At 44.2% G+C, this 21231-nt stretch overlaps 1 protein-coding gene across 1 annotated transcript; it reads right to left on the bottom strand.

Moving 5' to 3' along the window:
* Positions 1 to 1009: 1009 nt before the first annotated feature.
* LOC141112811 (NAD(P)H dehydrogenase [quinone] 1-like) lies at positions 1010 to 21020 on the bottom strand. Its single transcript, XM_073605874.1, has 6 exons — positions 20872 to 21020; positions 14318 to 14482; positions 10913 to 11043; positions 8191 to 8304; positions 4299 to 4400; positions 1010 to 1768 (listed from the first exon to the last, which is right to left on the bottom strand). The coding sequence occupies exons 1-6, from the start codon at positions 20876 to 20878 to the stop codon at positions 1472 to 1474; spliced, it is 816 nt and encodes a 271-aa protein (XP_073461975.1). The 5' UTR covers positions 20879 to 21020; the 3' UTR covers positions 1010 to 1471.
* Positions 21021 to 21231: the final 211 nt, after the last annotated feature.

Raw genomic sequence — 21231 nt, 5'->3', positions numbered from 1 at the left:
GTATGTCACAAAAGTGAGTACACCCCTCAGATTTTGTAAATATTTTATTCTCTCTTTTCATGTAACAACACTGAAGAAATGACACTTTGCTACAATGTGAAGTAGTGAGTGTACAGCTTGTGCACCATCTTTAGAAGAGGCTTCCTTCTGGGACAACCTCTGGATATGACGCTGATCACGTGACCCCAACTTCTTTGGTGGACCATGGTGAGGCCTGTTCTGAGTGGAACCTGTCCTGTTATACCGCTGTATGGTCTTGGCCACCGTTCTGCAGCTCATTTCAGGGTCTTGGCAATCTTCTTATAGCCTAGGCCAGTGATGGTGAACCTTGGCACCCCAGATGTTTTGGAACTATATTTCCAATGATACTCAGCTACACTGCAGAGTGCATGAGCATCATGGGAAATGTAGTTCCAAAACATCTGGGGTGCCAAGGTTCACCATCACTGGCCTAGGCCATCTTTATGTAGAGGAACAATTCTTTTTTTTTCAGATCCTCAGAGAGTTCTTTGCCATGAGGTGCCATGTTGAACTTCCAGTGACCAGTATGAGAGAGTGAGAGCGATAACACCAAATTTAACACACCTGCTCCCCATTCACACCTGAGACCTTGTAACACTAACGAGTCACATGACACCAGGGAGGGAAAATGGCTAATTTGGCCCAATTCGGACATTTTCACTTAGGGGTGTACTCACTTTTGTTGCCAGCGGTTTAGACATTAATGGCTGTGTGTTGAGTTATTTTGAGGGGACAGCAAATTTACACTGTTATACAAGCTGTACACTCACTACTTTACATTGTAGACAAGTGTCATTTCTTCAGTGTTGTCACATGAAAAGATAGAAGAAAAGATTTACAAAAAGGTGAGGGGTGTACTCACTTATGTGAGATACTGCATACAGAATGCAGCAGATTCCAGTTGCACTTCAACCTTTTATTATGCCTTTTTACTGTAGTGGGATTTTTGTAAAACTGAAAAACGTGTATTATTGATTAAATAAAAACATTTTTTGTGTTGAAATATTTCTTTTTATTGTCATCGCCTAAAAAACGTAACATCTATGAGGACAGATACAATGAGGTATTGACATTTCGGACAATCTGGTGCATCGCTGTACAAATATTTGGTTGCACAATACAGATATACAGTAGAAAATATAGAAGATATGGTAAGAGAACTGCCAAGGTTGGCCATTGTAAAAGTTCTCAGGCTTATAAATGTCCAGAGGAAGTCTTCTTTTACACATAGCAACCAATCAAATTCACCATTTCATGTTCTCATTTTGCACTGGAAACATGAAAAGGGAAATTGGGATTGGTTGCTGTTGGCTAAGGAACCATCCTTCCTTCCGACACTCATAAACAAAGTACATAGTCACAGCTTTGTACTATTACCCCAGTCCCACTGGTGGCACAGTACCGCATCCCCTGAGTGTGCCATAATATAGTCTTTTTACAGCCTGGAGCATTATGCTTTCACCTGGCTGTCAGGCGGTAGAGGCTTCCCCAGGTTCTGCCCCACCGTTGGAGCATACTTGGATTCCCTCAGCGACTCCTCCACTTCTTTCTTCAGTGAAAATCCACCAGAAAAGCCTTCAAAGTCTTGAAGTGGAAGGAATTTGATGGGCTTTTCATCCCAGATAGTCTCCAGCCGCTTCTCCCAGCTCTTCAGTATCTCCACACGGGCCTCCTGGGGCACGTGAGCCACGCCGTATGAGATTTGGGGCTCCAGGACTTTAAAGCCACAGAAATTCAGAATACCGTTCTGCAGACAGAATGAGATAATATGGTGAGTTATAGCAATAACTGTTGGGTCATGAAGATGTGATGCATGAAATCTTGAGGTTGCCTATTGTTTTTTTCTGCTGCCTAGAACAGTGTCTGGATGGAGCTCAATAACTTGACCCAGTTATAAAGCATTTCAACGTAACTGCCTGTTCATAAGGATGGTGGTCTGATGTGTTATATCTTTCTATGGTATAATAAAGTATGAACGACTACCCTGGTGAAGAAGTAGGTGACTGGGTGAAACCTCCAACCAATGAGGCCAACAACCTGCATGTTGTCTTTTGTTTTTCATTGGCCACAACTGGGCTGAGACAACATTATCTTTTGGTTAATTATTTTTTTCACATAAATTACCCCCTCATCAGTAATGGGTATATGTATAAAACACCTTGTTCTCGTTTCTTTGCTATGAGTGATTGCATGGCCTTCTGCATACAAGGCCATCTACACTATATTACCAAAACTATTGGGACGCCTGCCTTTACACGCACATGAACTTTAATGGCCTCCCAGTCTTAGTCCGTAGGGTTCAATATTGAGTTGGCCCGCCCTTTGCAGCTATAACAGCTTCAACTCTTCTGGGAAGGCCGTCCACAAGGTTTAGGAGGGTGTCTATGGGAATGTTTGACACAGGGCCATCTTTAAGGAAAGGCAAAAGGGGCACCTGCCCAGGGCCCTGTCAGTGTTGAGGGGCCCAACATCCTAACAATCCATCCCTCTCACATAATGTAGCTGCAGGGAAAGCCGAGCTGGGTGAGTGGAGAGACACACTGGGTGGCAGGGGCCAGAGGAATGAGGGAGGATCACACTGAGGAGGCAATGACAAAGGCAGCATGGATGAGCAGAAAGCTGGTGGGCGTCAGGAGTTACATCTGAATGGAAACATGTGCTTGGCTTTTCATCACCTCTGCGCCCCGAGCCCACCCTTTTTTTGTAAACCAACTAGAGCCTCTGGCTCTAATCATGTGCTTCCAAATCATTGAAAATCATTGAAATCCATGCATCAGGTGCCCTGCATGTAGATTAGGGGCCGGGCGCATGGATTAGGGGGGTGGCGCTCCTGCGCTCCTAATGGATGGGCCACCACTGTGTGCATGGACACATAGAACAACATGGAGAGGCATTTTTAAGCTGTAAAAAAAACACCCCTTGGAGCAGCTGTAAAAATATCCTAGTGTACATGAGGCCTAAAACTATAAAAAAAAAAAAAAAAGAAAAAAAAGCTCACTGGAGTTAGGCTTTCAAGTTTGCAGCCGTTTTATGTATGTGTTTAGAGTCTTGTTCCTGATTGTTTGCACCAGTGGCGGCTGGTGTTTTTTTGGAGGGGGGGCCCAAACATCCCCCTCTCCCCTGGGGGCACCTCCCCCGCCCACCCGCTGCCTGCCGGTGTCTTGCCGAGAAAGTTTCCTCGGCGGATAAGTTCCCCCCCTGTACCGCGCAGGCGCAGCGCCTGCGCAGTACGAACTACTGTCAGCCGCCGGAGATAGCCGAAGCTCAAACGCTTCAATCAGCTGTACACGGCGCCTGCGCCCTAGGTCCAGGTTCCTTCCCCACCATCCAAGTGGACCTAGAGGGGGAATCTAAAAGAGCCGAGCGAAGCGGGGTCGTGCCCGAAGCGTGGCGAGCGAAGCGAGCCCGCGAGGGGCCCTCTTACAGGCGCTGTGTACAGCTGATTTTCAGCTGTTCCGCTTCGGCTATTTCCGCCGGATCCTACTGCGCAGGCGCAGTAGAGGGGGGAACTTATCCGCCGAGCGGAACTTTCTCGGCAGAACACCGGTCAGTCCAGCACTTAACCCATCTAGGTGGCAGGCATCGGGCAGCGGCTCCTGCATCATCTTCTCCATCACACAGGCTTCCTTGTGGGGCTCCTCCCCTCCTCCTAGGCATCCAATAAGCTCGTCTTTTCTTTCAGCCAATCGGGTAATGGGTCTCAAGACCTGCTTCCTGATTGGCCGGGAGGAGGTCCAGTGTTACAAACAGCCTGGGTGGGCTCGTTGGCATTCTCTGCGCCCCATCCCACCCTATTTTGAAGCCTATTAGAGCCTCTGGCTCTAATATAGTGCTTCAAGCCCCCCCCCCCATTGAAATGCATGCATCCGGCCTCCTGCATAGGGGCCGGACGCATGGATAGGCCGCCCCTGGTTTGCACACTGAACAGTTACAGATATTTTTTAGGATTGCCATTGCCCTTTAGGCAGTCAAGTTTACTGATTTAGATTTCTTTAAAAACAAAAAAAAGACTTTCTATGGAGAATGATTTTTAAGCTGGAAAAGGATTTTGACTGATGTATGTGATTGGTATCGGTCAACATCAGACATTTTTGCACTTAGAATGTTGCCATTTCCCATTAATCTTTGCAAGATTGTATTGGCAAGTTGGATTGAGCCATTATTCTCTAACCAGCCACAGAACCCAAGTCCTTCAATACATCGCCAACCCTGGACAGGACGGGACATCAGGATGGGTTATTGTTCTTATGTGTAACATAAAAAAGACAATGTCTTACCTGGAGTGGCCATAGACTGACATTTATGTCTCCATTCAACCCTGAAGTTGTGGTCATTGATTGGGCCCCTCCAGTTGTGAATGAAAGCAACGCTTTCTTATTCTGTAATTATTACATGAAAAGAGAAAAATGAAAACCAAATCTCAGGGTACCCCATGCAGTCCACTATTCTCTGTTCCAGATCCTACATAGAGGGGTCATCTAGTGTCCAATAAAACATGAGGCTTCCATACTTGTTATTAGTGGTGTTGCATTGTCCAGGTCCCCTTCTCTTTGGGAAATGACCACATCTAAATCTGGCCACATATCACCCAAATCAAACGTCCAGGACAGGTTTAAATATAATAGGACCAGCTTTGTACATCAACAAAAGAGAGTGGGGTGGACTGATGCAATATAGCCAAGCTTGGACTTGTATATGAACAAGAGAAAATTCAAGGACATTCATATATTTTTTTTTTTTGCTTTATTAGCAACATTTTTTTTTAAATATTTTTATTGCATTTTTCAAGACAAACAATACATACACAACTCAAAAACTATGGTGCCTATACAAGGTATCATACACATCACATGGCTGAATACTATAATTTGTATTTATCATAGATTGAGCTAAACCCATGGCTCGCTTCTTGTATCTCTTTAGAGGTCACTTGAGACGTCAAGTCCCCAATCCCAGTTGTAGCAATATAAAAACAAAACCCCAACCCCCCAATACTTTTATTATTCTCAACCCCCATCATGTTATTTTAGAGACTCAGCAAGCTGTTTCCACTTCATCTAACCATGTACACCAGACTCTATCGTACTTCATCGGGCACCCTCTATTGAAGTATGTGTCTTTATATAAAGGAAGGTTTTATTAGCAACATTTTAATAGCAAAATATTAGCAACATAAAATTTTTAAGCCTCCGGTTCACACTAGTGCGACTTCTGATGCGACCCAAGTTGCACAAAGTCACATTAAAATTAGAAGAAAAGAGGTTCAACCTTAAACTACGTAGAGGGTTCTTTACTGTAAGGGCGGCAAGGATGTGGAATTCCCTTCCACAGGCGGTGGTCTCAGCGGGGGGAGCATCGATAGTTTCAAGAAACTATTAGCTAAACACCTGAACGACCACAACATACAGGGATATACAATGTAATACTGACATATAATTGCACAAATAGGTTGGACTTGATGGACTTGTTTCTTTTTTCAACCTCACCTACTATAGTTACATAGTTAGTCAGGTTGAAAAAAGACACAAGTCCATCTAGTTTAACCATAAAAAAAAAAATATATATATATATCTTACAATCCCATATACCCAATCCTATACACACAGTTGATCCAGAGGAAGGCGAAAAAACCAATTGATCCAATTTGCTCCAGCAGGAGAAAAAATTCCTTCCTGATCCCAGAGAGGCAATCGGATTTTCCCTGGATCAACTTTACCTATAAATGTCAGTACCCAGTTATATTATGTACATTTAGGAAATAATCCAGGCCTTTCTTAAAGCAATCTACTGAGCTGGCCAGAACCACCTCTGGAGGGAGTCTATTCCACATTTTCACAGCTCTTACTGTGAAGAAACCTTTCCGTATTTGGAGAAGAAATCTCTTTTCCTCTTTTACTATGTAACTACAGTGGGGACAGAAAGTATTCAGACCCCCTTACATTTTTCACTCTTTGTTATATTGCAGCCATTTGCTAAAATCATTTAAGTTTATTTTTTTTACTCATTAATGTACACACAGCACCCCATATTGTACACACAGCCCCCCATATTGTACACACAGCCCCCCATATTGTACACACAGCCCCCCATATTGTACACACAGCCCCCCATATTGTACACACAGCACCTCATATTGTACACACAGCACCCCATATTGACAGAAAAACACAGAATTGTTGACATTTTTGCAGATTTATTAAAAAAGAAAAACTGAAATATCACATGGTCCTAAGTATTCAGACCCTTTGCTCAGTATTTAGTAGAAGCCCCTTTTGATGAGTCTTTTTGGGAGATGCAACAAGTTTTTCACACCTGGATTTGGGGATCCTCTGCCATTCCTCCTTGCAGATCCTCTCCAGTTCTGTCAGGTTGGATGGTAAACGTTGGTGGACGGCCATTTTTAGGTCTCTCCAGAGATGCTCAATTGGGTTTAAGTCAGGGCTCTGGCTGGGCCATTCAAGAACAGTCACGGAGTTGTTGTGAAGCCACTCCTTCCTTATTTTAGCTGTGTGCTTAGGATCATTGTCTTGTTGGAAGGTAAACCTTCGGCCCAGGCTGAGGTCCTGAGCACTCTGGGTCATTGTCTTGTTGGAAGGTAAACCTTCGGCCCAGGCTGAGGTCCTGAGCACTCTGGAGAAGGTTTTCGTCCAGGATATCCCTGTACTTGCCCACATTCATCTTTCCCTCGATTGTAACCAGTCGTCCTGTCCCTGCAGCTAAAAAACACCCCCATAGCATGATGCTGCCACCACCATGCTGCACTGTTGGGACTGTATTGGACAGGTGATGAGCAGTGCCTGGTTTTCTCCACACATACCGCTAAGGGTTAAGGCCAAAAAGTTTTATCTTTGTCTCATCAGACCAGAGAATCTTATTTTTCACCATCTTGGAGTCCTTCAGGTGTTTTTTTAGCAAATTCCATGCAGGCTTTCATGTGTCTTGCACTAAGGAGAGACTTCCGTCGGGCCACTCTGCCATAAAGCCCCGACTGGTGGAGGGCTGCAGTGATGGTTGACTTTCTACAACTTTCTCCCATTTCCTGACTGCATCTCTGGAGCTCAGCCACAGTGATCTTTGGGTTCTTCTTTACCTCTCTCTCCAAGGCTCTTTTCCCCGGATAGCTCAGTTTGGCCGGACGGCCAGCTCTAGGAAGGGTTCTGGTCGTCCCAAACGTCTTCCATTTAAGGATTATGGAGGCCACTGTGCTCTTAGGAACCTTAAGTGCAGCAGAATTTTTTTGTAACCTTGGCCAGATCTGTGCCTTGCCACAATTCTGTCTCTGAGCTCTTCAGGCAGTTCCTTTGACCTCATGATTCTCATTTGCTCTGACAAGCACTGTGAGCTGTAAGGTCTTATATAGACAGGTGTGTGGCTTTCCCAATCAAGTCCAATCAGTATAATCAAACACAGCTGGACTCAAATGAAGGTGTAAAACCATTAGTTGAGAATTGCTACTCCTTCCATCCAACCAGATATTGATGTGTTAGTTTATCAGAAACATTGTTAAATTAATAGATATTAATATTTACTTGAATATTTTTGGTTGAATAAAAAAAAAATTTGGGCGTGGGTTGCGTGCAATCCCATAAAATACATTAATAATAAGGAGAGCTGATGAGCAGATCCCAAGTTAATGATCCCTGATATAGATAATGTGTCTGAGTAATAAAACTTAATTTTAAAATTAACAATGTTTCTGATAAACTAACACATCAATATCTGGTTGGATGGAAGGAGTAGCAATTCTAAACAAATCCTCAAGCTTCTCATCAGATATTTTGGCTCTAATTTTGCCCTTCATGTGATTCATCCTTGAAAATAGTTTCTCAAAAATATAGGTGCTGCTGAAAACTGATGACATGAATAAGCTGCGATTGTGAAGAGTGGGAGATTTTTCAATGGGAAGATAAAGCTTCCAAAAAGTCCAACAAAGAGATTCTGTCAGATTTTTCTTCGGCTGCATGTGTTCGCTAAGTGTAAATGTAAATTCCAAAAAATCAGCACTTTTAAGTAAGTTTACGATTTTGTGTCGGGCCGCATTCATGGGCGCCTGGGGCTGCGTGCGGCCCTCGAGCCACAGGTTGGACACCCCAGACTTGGACAGTTAAAACGAAGTCTCAGACAGGTTCCCTATATTAATTTCAATGGCCGATGTTCACTTTTTCTTACCTTGAATGGTCCTTCAGAGTACATGGTCTGAAAACTGTAGGCAAAACCCAAAAGGAAAACTCGCTCAAACCATCCTTTCATTATAGCGGGCATCCCAAACCAATACAGGGGAAACTGTAACATATAACACATAGCTTTCATTATTATATAGTGCAAATAAATAAATATCTACAAATATCCACAAATAAACATGTACAGAAAGATAAAAGATGACCAGCAAACAATCTAATAGATGGGGTAGCATTGGGTACAAGCTTCTCTGGCTGTCTTATGCACACTACCATCTGCCCATCACTTTGATGGGAAGCCTGACTAACCAATAGGAACCAATAGGGGGAGTCAGGTGCGGGTTGGTAAATACATTACAGAGCAGCTCGGGATTCAGGAGACCAAAGCCAACGTGCAGCATGAAGCAGCTTTGTCAACCTTACTTAAAGAGGAGCTCCAGGCTCCCACCAAAAAATTTAAAACAAATACTGTAGCTGCTGACTTTTAATATAAGGATACTTACCTGTCAAGGATTCCAACAATGTCGTCATCCAAGCCGATATTTCATAGCAAGTAAGGGAAACAGGAAGTAAAGCCTTGTGAAAGGTCCCGTAGTCTTCTGGGATCTGTGATGTGTCCCAGAAGACTGCGGAGGATGGAGGGGGGGGAGGGGGGCAATCTGAGCAGGAAGTGGGAGCAGGTACCTGTCAAAACCAGCTACCGTATCCCCCCTCCCCCCCAAAAAAAAGCCAAATGTGGCGCTGGAGAGGGGGAGGGTGCAAACAAGCGGAGTTTCCCCTTTTGGGTGGAGCTCTGCTTTAATCTGGCCAGGCCATAAACTACTAGATTTTGGAAAGACATTCATACGAAAATTTGTGCGAAAATTCTCAGTACATTCAATGACTTGACAAATGTTGTTCAAAGGTACTTCAAAATTTAGTTTGCTTTTCACATTCGATTTTCGAATGAATGGACTTTCCCAAATGAAAAACACCTACAGGCGTAAAAAAAGAGTTAATTTTAATAAAAAATTTCCATCCTGCTCCTTTGAATTTTCTTGTCACTGAGCTCAAAAACAAATTTCAATTTGACCCCCACTAACCATAAAATTAACTATTTCAAACTAAATTTTACTAGTGCATGGCCAGCTTTAGACTTCCCAACAATTATGCCCATCCCTTTCAGGTTTTTTCCTTTTTGGTTGTCTAATGGGGGAGATTTTCCTTTACTTCTTGTCCCAGAGACACAACGGACATGGGAGGAAATTCTTCAAAGTGAAGGAAAACCCCACTTAGACAGTTGTCACCAGAACAAGGTTTCTCCTCTATTCCTATTTCGGTAACAAATGTAACATTTTTGGATTTCCCATCACTGTGATAACGGTCACCAGGACAAACAGAGAAGGCGCAGGGCACAGACAGCAAATTCAACCTGACAGGGGTTCTAACTCTTTTCCTACTCTATCCAAAAACAAGCACCTTGCTTTTTGCACTGGTCCAAATCATTTGGTGGAGGGGGGAATACGGAGCAAGTTTTTTTATTTTTTCAGGGGTCGGGTTTGGCCCCTTAGTCCCAGTGAAGGGAACTCTTAAGGCATCAGGATACCAAGACATTTTGGACAATTTCATGCTCCCAACTTTGTGGAAACAGTTTGGGGATGGCCCCTTCCTGTTCCAACATGACTGCCCACCAGTGCACAATGCAAGGTCCATAAAGACATGGATGAGCGAGTTTGGGGTGGAGGAACCTGACTGGCTTACACAGAGTCCTGAACTGAACCCGATAGATCACCTTTGGGATCAAACATTTACATAGACACACTCCTAAACCTTGATGACAGCCTTCCAAGAAGAGTTGAAGCTGTTATAGCTACAAAGGGTGGGCCAACTCAATATTGAACCCTACGGACTAAGACTGGGATGCCATTAAAGTTTATGTGTGTGTAAAGGCAGGCATCCCAATACTTTTGACAATATAGTGTATTCTGTGAGCACACTGAGCTTGGGGTCTTTTCCTGGAGAGCATTAGTCCAGCCCGGAGGGCACGCTGGCCTTCCAAACAATGCTGCTATGTCTGCTGTCGTGAGGCCTCAGGTGGGCGACCTGAGGGCCTGAGATGCTGAGACCTTGGAGCTAGAAAGAAAGCTGACTGAGAGGGGTAGTCCACTGAAGATCTAGTCTGGTATCACCGGAGTAAGGTGTCGCTTGGAAGTTGGAAGGAGGCAACCCGCTGTCCTTGGGCCTTGTGTGAGTACAGATGCTTCTGAGAGATCTTGGAGAGCTTTGTGCTTCTGCACACCTCTCTGGTGCTAGAGAGTCATTTCTGGGTCTAGTTAAAGGGGACACTGCCTGGTGTCCTGAAGAGCTTTGTCCAGGAAATCTGCTACTTAAAGGGACTCTTCTCTTGTGGCTCTAAGAAAAGAGGTTACAGATAACTACTACTATTACTACTACCTTAAAGCTGAAGTCTACGGTTTGCTACAAGCATGGACTTTAATATAGCTTGTCCTGAACGAATACTTAAGTCCGCAAGTTGTACATAGTTTTGTTTTTGGAGTAACCCACCTAATTCCCTCAACCCTATCCAAGTTCTCCAAAAATAAAAACAACACCCCCTAGACTGCTCATTGGAGAAACCTGTGAATGAGCCTGTGTGCCTGGCTGTGGGGCGAAGCTTGTGGGTAAGACTCCTATGGGAGTAGCGCTACATTATAGACATACTTCAATAGACATACCTGGAAAATGATAAGGTCGGCCTTTTCAATCTTTTTCTGTTCTTCAATGATGTCTTTGGCAAGGCGGCCTTCCTTAAATGCTGCTGCAGTCTCTGCTCCGTATTTGAAATGTTTTGGATCCTTGGGTGTACCTGTGGAAATAATGAAAAGGTTACAATCAAGTCTATAGAAGGTAAATAAGACCAGCCCTAGGCCTAGAACCTCTGATGGTTTATTCTCGGTTGTTCCCCTCTTCTATCTACCCCTAGACATTTTTTGCCATGCCATCTTCGGCAATTTATACCCATCAGCAATAAAGCAATAAATAATTATGTTCTGTTTTCTTAAAATCTTCCCTCCCAACCCCCATCCACCAACCACCGCCCCCACGCCCCGCCCCCCACCCCCAGCCCTCTGTGCCACTTTTTTCTTTTTTAACAGATGTAGTGCCCTCCTCTAGTTAGAGAGTTTGTCTAAATTTCACTTTTGGCCTCACTGTAATCAGTGAAGCAGTGATCTCTTGTTTTTGTCTGGCCAGGGTTTCCTAGCTACGTTTTTGATTTCTCTTTCCTGTTTTTGGGAGAAGCTTCCAGAACTTAGGGCAGGGAGAGTCAAATGACCAGTATGAATATTCATTATGCCCCAGCCAGTCCCTGGAAGGTGTGTGTCCAGAAGGTGGCTTGGGAGGTGATAACTGTTTGGGGGCCTTTCCAGAGTATTCTTAAAAATTGATTTTGGGCCTCAGCAGGTGCTGGGTTGAGGGCCTGGAGATGATTGCTAAAGAATAATTTACTGGAGGGCAATGTCATGAAGTCCTTGTCTGGAGAAGGATCTCTTATATCTTTCACCGAGGATCTACCTGTGGAAGCTGGGTATCAGTCAGCTCCTGGGACATTGTAAGACCTGAGTTTGGGACTTTAATGTATGCCTGCTACTATAAAGATTGATGCTAGAATTCAGGGTTTCCTAGCTGTGTTTTTGATTTCTCTCACTTATTTCGGAGAGAAGCTTCCAGAACTTAGGGCATAGTCAAAAGAACAGTATGAATGTTCATCATGCCCCAGCCAGTCCCTGGAAGAAAGTGGCTGGGAGACCTTTCCACAGTGTTCTTCTTCTGCTAGGAGGGCTCCAGGGGATGCTGTCCCTAGGGGCCAGCTAGAGTGTGCTAATTATATCCACCTGGCTCTTCCTAGTGAGGGAGGTGTAGACTCACACCATCATAGGACAGCTGGACTCTTTCCTACCAACTTCCTCCTGACTCTCTCCAGGGAGCTTCTCCAGACCTAATTTAAGTTTCAGATTTTAGCTGTGAAGAGGCCCCCCAGATAAACCTAGCTGGGACCTCCGTGTCTTCTTTCTACCGATCTTTCCAGAAAGCTATACCAGGGGTCCCCTCCAGCAAAAATGGACCCAGGAACACCGTTGCTGCTGCTCAGGCCTCTATTTAAAGACTATTTATGGGCTTTCACCACCACCTTCTGGGCACACCTCCCCTGGATTGGCTGGAGTTCCATAAATATTCAGACTGCCTGCTCTGTTTTTTCTCCCACCATACTTCTAGAATCCTCTAGAACACATGGGGAAGAAGCAGAGCAGCAACCTGTGAAACTATGAGCAGCCCTTAGTAATCAAACCCCTCTCCACTGATTATAGAGAAGCCATCTAAATTTACCTTTACATTAGTTTGATTTCTAACCGTCGATGGGGTCACATTCGTGTTCGTTTTCAACCATAGCGATAGGAAAATTGAAGGAGCAGAATGGAGAATTTTTCTTGAACAAACCAATTTTCGAATGGTGAATGTGATTTTCCATTGGAAAAATCTATTCGTTCCAAAATCTATAATGTAGTACCCAGGGGCGGCTGGGCCAGGGGCAAGGAGGCAATTGTCCCCCAGGCAGCCCTAACTTATGTTGAAAACGTCCGGCAGTGGCTGGCCGCTGCCATTTTTTTTCTTCTTTAGGAAGTCGTGCAGGGGTCACGGCCACTGTTGTATTCTGGGAGTTATAGTCCACGTTCAAGCGCAGAGGAAACTACAACTCACGGAGACCAGAGTCTTAGAGGCAGGGTGTGCCAGGGAGTCGGGATGCATGTGACTGGCTTGGGCTGCAGGGCTGGGCGCTGGCTGCAACTTGCCCCCAGGAGCATCACCCCCCAGGAGGCCGTGGTGTGCAAGGACCTGCTGAGCTGCCAGGTGAGAGACTCTGACACCCCCAGCTGACCCCCACATCCCATTTCCCACCCAATACATCCCACTTACCCTGCCCCAGTGATCAGGCTTCATTGATGGGCACTGGTGAGATTGCATTGATTGGCACCGGTGAGGCTGCACTGATGGGCACTGGTGAGGCTGCATTGATGGGCACTGGTGAGGCTGCATGGATGGGCACTGATCAGGCTGCATTGATGCGCCATGGTGTGCAAAGACCTGCTGAGCTGAGCTGCCAGGTGAGAGACCCTGACACCCCCAGCTGACCCCCACATCCCATCTCCCCCCTCATACACCCCATTTACCCTGATCAGGCTGCATTGGATGGGCGCTGGTGAGGCTGCATTGATGAGCACTTATGAGGCTGCATTGATGGGCACTGTTTAGGCTGCATTGATGGGCACTAATGAGGCTGCACTGATGGGCACTAATGAGGCTGCACTGATGGGCACTGATGAGGCTGCATTGATGGGCACTGATGAGGCTGCATTGATGGGCACTGATGAGGCTGCACTGATGGGCACCGATGAGGCTGCACTGATGGGCACTGGTGAAGCTGCATTGGATGGGCACTGGTGAAGCTGCAATGATGAGCGCTGATCAGGCTGTGTTGATGGGCACTGATGAGGCTGCGTTGATGGGCACTTATGAGGCTGCATTGATGGGCACTGTTTAGGCTGCATTGATGGGCACTAATGAGGCTGCATTGATGGGCACTGATGGGCACTGGTGAGGCTGTATTGATGGGCACTGATCAGGCTGCACTGATGGGCACTGTTGAGGCTGCATTGATGGGCAATGATGAGGCTGAGCCGATGGGCACTGGGGAGGCTGCATTGATGGGCACTGATGAGGCTGCACCGATGGGCACTGGTGATGCTGCATTGAAAACCAGGTGGGCATGGATGGTGAGCTGATTCTGTGGTTCAATGGACCACTTGACTGGACTTGCCCCACCAGCCCTAAGGCTGCCCCCCTCCCGGTAGTACATCTCGTGTAAACGAGGCCTATAGAGGAATGAATTGCCACTTTGTAAAACTACAATAAAGTTGAAAGAAAGTAAAGAGTACAATGCATTTTATTTTCAATGCACCGGCACCGCTGCCCACACAGGTAGCGGGAACTCGCCCTCACTTTTCGCACCTATGTTCCTACCCATGAAATAGAATCAGTAATATTAGAAAGCAGTTGATTGTTTCCAATGTAAAATAATGTACCTGTAATATCATCCCGTGATGACACAGGATTAAATTTCAAGGCATAGAGGTCAGACTCGATCACTTTCCATCCTTTCTTCTTCAGAGCGCTCACTGCTGCCTCCTTCATGGCATAATTAAAAGATGTGCGCTCCTGGTGAGCTAAAACAATCAGCGCCGTTTTACCTGGGAACAGATGGACATAACAGTTCTGTATGAAATTTATGCATTGACATAACTCTTTAGACCCAGTCTGTTTGGACAGTATGGTTACTTGCTTACTTGGCACCATCCACAGGCCGCTTAACTCTTCACTAAGACTAAAGGCCCCATACACAGTAGATTAGATTTTCTGCAGATTTTTGTCTTCAGATTTACCAAAACCATATAATATGAGGTCAAACCTTAATGCCGCGTACACACGGTCGGACTTTTCATCTACAAAAGTACGACAGCCTGTCCGACAGACTTCCGGCGGACTTTTGGCGGACTTGCGGCAGACTTTCTAACGAACGGACTTGCCTACACACGACCACACAAAAGTCCGACGGATTCGTACGTGATGACGTACACCGTACTAAAATAAGGAAGGTGATAGCCAGTAGCCAATAGCTGCCCTAGCATGGGTTTTTGTCCGTCGGACTAGCACACAGACGAGCGGATTTCGGGGTCCGTCGTAGTTACGACGTAAAGATTTGAAGCATGTTTCAAATCTAAAGTCCGTCGGATTTGAGGCTGAAAAAGTCAGCTGAAAGTCCGAAGAAGCCCACACACGATCGGATTACCAGCCAGCTTTAGTCCGTCAGCGTCCGTTGGACTTTTGTAGCTGAAAAGTCCGACCGTGTGTACGCGGCATAAGAGTTTCAATTTGTATGCAATCAGGCAGGCCCTTGCACTACATGTTTTTTGGTAATTCTGAAGACAAAAATCTGCAGAAAATCTAATGGTGTGTATGGGGATTATAGAAGTCGTATCTGACACAATTCTACATCAGATAATTGCAGCACAGAGGAGGTTTGTCCAGTCTTTTGTAGAGTAGGAAGACAATGACTAACCTAAACCCCGTCTGTATGAAAAACTAATGCCGCGTACACACGGTCGGACTTTTCGTCTACAAAAGTCCGACAGCCTGTCCGACATACTTCCGACGTACCTTCGGCGGACTTGCGGCAGACTTTCTTACGAACGGACTTGCCTACACACGACCACACAAAAGTCCGACGGATTCGTACGTGATGACGTACACCGGACTAAAATAAGGAAGTTCATAGCCAGTAGCCAATAGCTGCCCTAGCATGGGTTTTTGTCCGTCGGACTAGCACACAGACGAGCGGATTTCGGGGTCCGTCGTACTTACGACGTAAAGATTTGAAGCATGTTTCAAATCTAAAGTCCGTCGGATTTGAGGCTAAAAAAGTCAGTTGAAAGTCCGGAGAAGCCCACACACGATCGGATTACCAGCCAGCTTTAGTCCGTCAGCGTCCGTTGGACTTTTGTAGACGAAAAGTCCGACCGTGTGTACGCGGCATAACAATGACTGAAAGAGTATCTGTCAACTGCCCCTGCTATCACATAGCGGACTTTTTAGCCCCTCTTGTGATAGCAATACTGTTACATTTTTAAAACGTTTTTAACAATTAGATTGTAAAAATAAAATTAAAAAAATAAAATAAAATTAAAAAAATAATAATAAATAAAATAATAAAAATAATAAAAAATAAAATGAAAAAAAATTAAAAGCACCCCCCCCCCCATGTTAAATGTTTAAAACGTTTTTAAAACTTAGATTGTAATAAATAAATAAATAAATAAAATAGAAAAAATATTAATATAAAATAATAAGAATAATAAAAAATAAAAATAAAATGAAAAACAAATTAAAAGCACCCCCCCCCCCCAATATAAGAGAATGCAATCGTGTGCATAGGTCCCGCACCTTTAATGGCTTTTAAAGCATCCCCTATATATAAAAAAAAATGTAGGTGCCATAGTTTTTTTGCTATTTCATGGGCGCACACAATTTTCAGACTTAACATGTTTGGTATCTATTTACTTGATGCAACTCCGTCCTGTTTTTTTACCAAAAATTGGGTATTATGTAGAGTTTGTGTGCACTAAAATTCATTTTAGTACAAGCCGTGACTTACCACAACTGTCCTTATGGCTTATTTGCTGATTGTAATGTGGGATATCCCTGTTTCCGCTGCTAGGTCTCCTACCCATTTGTGTGATCTCTCAGACATTAGACTGGTGGAAGTCCTCTATGATCTGATATTCTATGTATACATTTTTTTTTTTTTTATGAGTTTTTTTTATAAAAGTTTATAACTTTTCAATAAAAAAGCATTTAAAAAAAAAAAATGTGTGTTTTTTTTTTTTTTTTCTGAAAATGCGCACAGATATCGTGTGAAATAAAAAATTGCAGCTCCCTTGTAGTCCTAGGCTCAGCGAGCAAGGCGGACAGTTGAAGATCAAGACCATGGTGGCTCCTGGGAAACATTTGTGTTTTACTGCTTGTGTAGCTTTCAAGCAGTAATAAACCCAAAACCACAAAATGTCATATATTGCAGCTTACTAATCATTAGATGTGGCGGCTGCATTCGTTTTCTTTTTTTTTTTTTTGGCTTTTTTCCCCCCTGTTTTCACCTGGTGATCTGGCCAGTTAATCCACCTCCTGTATTAGAGTGCACCCACTCTGGATGAAGGAGCAAAGGGGGCATCTTTGGACAGCAGCATTGGGAGGAAGGGAAGGTTAGCTGGATGAATATTTGTATACATTTTTTTTTGTAAGATTATTAATATTTTTTGCACATATTCATATTATTGAATTAATAAAATAAAATAAAATTCCTTTTATTTTTTTATTTTTTCATATAATTTTTTTGTATGACTATTAATATTTTTTGCACATATTCATATTATTGAATTAATAAAATAAAATAAAATTCCTTTTATTTTTTTTTTTTTTCATATAATTTTTTTGTATGATTATTAATATTTTTTGCACATATTCATGTTATTGAATGAATATATTCCATGTAGTCTCATTTATATCGAGCTGATGGTGTCACTATTAAAATCCCATCACTTCCCCCCTCCCTTTGCGTTCATTAGCCACCTTTTTATAATTTCCTCTTTGGTTTTGCTTTTCCGCCACTAGATGGCGATGATATCCATTGTCTCTATTCCCCTATTCCTATTAGTAGCCAACACTTAAAGCGGAGCTCCGCCGAAATTATTTTTTTTTAAAAGTCAGCAGCTACAAATACTGCAGCTGCTGACTTTTAAAACATGGACACTTACCTGTCCAGGGCACCCGCGATGTCGGCACCCGAGGCCAAGCCGTCTCTCGGTCCTCGGGTGCTGCCGCCTCCATCTTCGGTAAGGGAATCAGGAAGTGAAGCCATGCGTCTTCACTTCCCGGTTCCCTACTGCGCATGCGCGAGTCGCGCAGCGCAATACGGCTGGTTCCTGCTGTCTCTGGGACCCGTGTGTTTTCCAGCAGACAGTTGGGGGGAACAGGAAGTGGCGTAAATAACCGCAGATTCTGCGGCTATCTATGCCGGAAGTGGGTACAGATACCTGTAATATACAGGTATCTGCACCCCCTCCCCCCTGAAAGGTTTCAACTGTGACACCAGAGGGGGGGAGGAATCCGATGAGTGGAAGTACCACTTTTGAGTGGAACTCCACTTTAAGATGGATTCGTTACTTTTTCGTATATGATATTGCTCCGGTCGCCAGTAGTAAAAATGGCGCCTTAGGGGTATATATATATATATATATATATATATATATACACCTTCGTAGTGATGACACATCCATTCGGCCAATCCCCAGAAGACGTCCATTCGTGACGAAACGCGTAGGGTGGAGCCTCGGACGGTGACGTCATCACGCCAGCCTTCCGCGACGGTGGTGAGACGAACGATTTGGGAATAGGGAGAAGCGAATAGAGACACCGCAGCTTTACACGAGATTTTAACCGCTCTTGATGACACGTCGTTTTTGTAAGTGCAAATCTTTCTTTTAATAAATAAGATTGAATTGATATACTGCACTATGGAAGTTTCGATTTTCTATTTCTGAGCATTAATAGAAAGAACGGCTAATCTGGAGAACATTAAGTTCTGGGGAGACTTTCAAAATTCCCTGTGCTGGGAGAGACTGTTAGCAGCAGTCATGGCTTTTTGGTAAGCAAGCTACCTCACTTTTGGGTGTTGACCTGAACACATGTTAATTCGTATTAGGAAGATTGGAGTCACAGCTTCTGTTTTCCTGCAATTCACTTTTTCTCCTGTGGAGGCAGATTACTTATGGATTTTCTTAATGATCACTTTGGGACATTGCTTTAGTTTTCTTTTTTCCTATTTTTTCTTTTTTGGATTTTTTTTCTTTTTTTTTTTTGTTAACTGTTATGTTCTATTTCATTTATTATTAGAATTGTCACTATTTGAGTATTTCACTATTATGCTTGCTGCTGTATTTTAGATTTACTCTTCTCAAATTTAATATTCAATTCCAACTTTCAAATTTTTGGGGGGGGGGGGGGTTTATTTCATTATCTTGTAGTATTTCCCAATCATTTTTTTAGTTCAATTATTTTTCTCAATTTTTAGCGCCGCACTTATTGCATTATTTATTATACTGGAAGTTTTGTGGTATTGAACTTTGGGTGCTGGCCGCTTCACACTCTTTATTATTTGCTAATTATTGAGTGCAGCGTTGACCTTAGGGTCTTTTTTACTAAGAAAATACCTTTAATTAGTACAGTGGGAAAAGGTTGGAACCTTGATCAGGATGTTTTTGCTGTCGGTATCTTTCTGTCCCGGTGCCCCTTGTTCTTCCTCACTTGGGTGTCACTGGGAGAGGAAGTAGGGGGAAATCTCCCCAGTGGGGACACAGACAGAAAAAAAAAAAAAGAAACCCAACACATTTTGTAACCCTCCTACCCTATCCACAAAGGGAAATAAAAACCTTGCTTGTTAATGATTAGGTGAAGTCTGGTGCTGAGATTTATGATTGGTAACTGGAGAGCTACAGAACGTTTTTTCTTATGGGTCAGCCCACTCACAAGCAATATTTGAATGGCAGGTGAATGGCAGGTGGAGTCACCTCTTGGTTTATTGTCCGCCCTTGTAAATTCCAGAAGTAAGCAACCCCCCCCCCCCCCCCCCGCAAACATTGTGTGGAATTTAATACAACCGGAATTCTGGTGGTATGGCCCTTTAAAATGGCTTGAGCCAGATTTTTAAAAAATCCCCGCCGCCCATTTTGTGTAGTTTTTCCTGAAATGTGCGGCAGATTCAGTTAGTTCTTAATACTTGCGACATTGTAAAACATCAACAATGGGGTACAATTCCCCCCCCACTGACACCAACAATGGGGTACAATTCCCCCCCCCACTGACATCAACAATGCGGTACAATACCCCCCCCCACTGACACCAACAATGGGGTACAATTCCCCCCCACTGACATCAACAATGCGGTACAATACCCCCCCCCACTGACACCAACAATGGGGTACAATTCCCCCCCACTGACACCAACAATGGGGTACAACCCCCCCACACTGACACCAACAATGGGGTACAATTCCCCCCACTAACACCAACAATGGGGTACAATTCCCCCCCACTGACACCAGCGTCTGGGTTTCAGACTGCCTGAAACCCGGACACATGATTCACACTGGACTATGGCTTCCCAGCAGGGATGTTGGTTGCAGTTGTCTAAGCTGAGAGTGTCTGTTACATTCTCTTTCACACTGCCCAAAGCCAGCAACAACCTAGCAACCCCCTCAAACACACACAGACGGGGGAGGAGAGAGGGCTCGATCTGCTCTTCTCCTTCCTGCCCCTACCCCTCTGTGTCTGCTCACACTCCAAACCCCAGCGCTGGGCCTCAGAAAAGGAAAGTGGGGGCCAGAAATTTGAAATCCAGCAGCCTCAGATACATCTGAATGAGAGGTGCTAATTGCCAAGGGGTGAGTGAGCTCCCCATCCATCCCTGTCTGTGACTGAAGTCTCCCCCCTCTGAGTGAGTACACTAAGGTAATTCAGGGTTCTCAGAGCACCCCTTACATCAGAGTTCCCCTTTACACCAGAGGCCACAGCATTTCTCCTTACATCAGAGTCCTCTCTGTACATCAAAGTTCTCACTGTTCCCCCTTAGATCAGGGTACCCAGAGCATCCCTTATGTCAGAGTCTCCAGAGTTCTCCCTTACATCAGAGTCTGCAGAGTCCCCCCTTACAGTGTAAAGGCAACTCTGCGAGTTCAGATGTAAAAGGGGAACTCTGTGGACTCTGATGTAAAGAGGGACTCTTGTTATTAACTTCATATGATTAGAAATGTTATTTAATAGCAAAATATATGTATAGTTTATACTATATATATAAAAAAAAAAAATTGCTGTGTGCCGCTTAAGTGTTCGGGTTTGAAGGTGGCCACCCTACACACAGTCACCTGCAATCTCAGACATCATACAATTAGTGAAGGGGTGAACTTGCAGCAATTTGTCTCTGGACAGCCAGACCCTACAGAAATAATGGCAGATTCTGCCCGGGACTCACCAGCCATGGTTTCCTCTTAGGTGTCCTACAGGATGTCCTCTCTGCAGCTGCTAAGAATGGTGAAAATGAAGGCTGACGGGCTTTATATAGGAAATGTTGAAGAGCAATTCTCACCGTGACAAGGTGAAAAGTGAGGGAGCGTTGGGTTTACCGGTAGATAATAGGACACTCCCTCCAGGCCAAACATTTCCCATCCCAGAAAATGATAGGCAACGATCAACCAGACAGGTTCCTCTAACCATTCATTATTAGAGGATTCTAGAAAAAATGTCTTCTCTGTTCACAGCCAGATATGAAACCCAAGGCAGAGAGCAGGCAGAACACATGGGGTGGAAAGAGAGACAAGGATACAATGTATAA

The sequence above is a fragment of the Aquarana catesbeiana genome, linkage group LG11 (genome assembly GCF_042186555.1).
Source record: "Aquarana catesbeiana isolate 2022-GZ linkage group LG11, ASM4218655v1, whole genome shotgun sequence".
NCBI classification, from domain to species: domain Eukaryota; kingdom Metazoa; phylum Chordata; class Amphibia; order Anura; family Ranidae; genus Aquarana; species Aquarana catesbeiana.
The sequence above is the reverse complement of the archived record's forward strand: the minus strand, read 5'-3'. Positions and strand labels throughout refer to the sequence as shown.

Excerpts from the sequence above, each read along its gene's own strand:
- LOC141112811 (XM_073605874.1), bottom strand. Across the intron at positions 8,305-10,912 it reads CCGACCTTATCATTTTCCAG|TTTCCCCTGTATTGGTTTGG; the intron begins GTATGTCTATTG and ends TATATGTTACAG. Across the intron at positions 1,769-4,298 it reads TCAGTCTATGGCCACTCCAG|AACGGTATTCTGAATTTCTG; the intron begins GTAAGACATTGT and ends TTCTGTCTGCAG.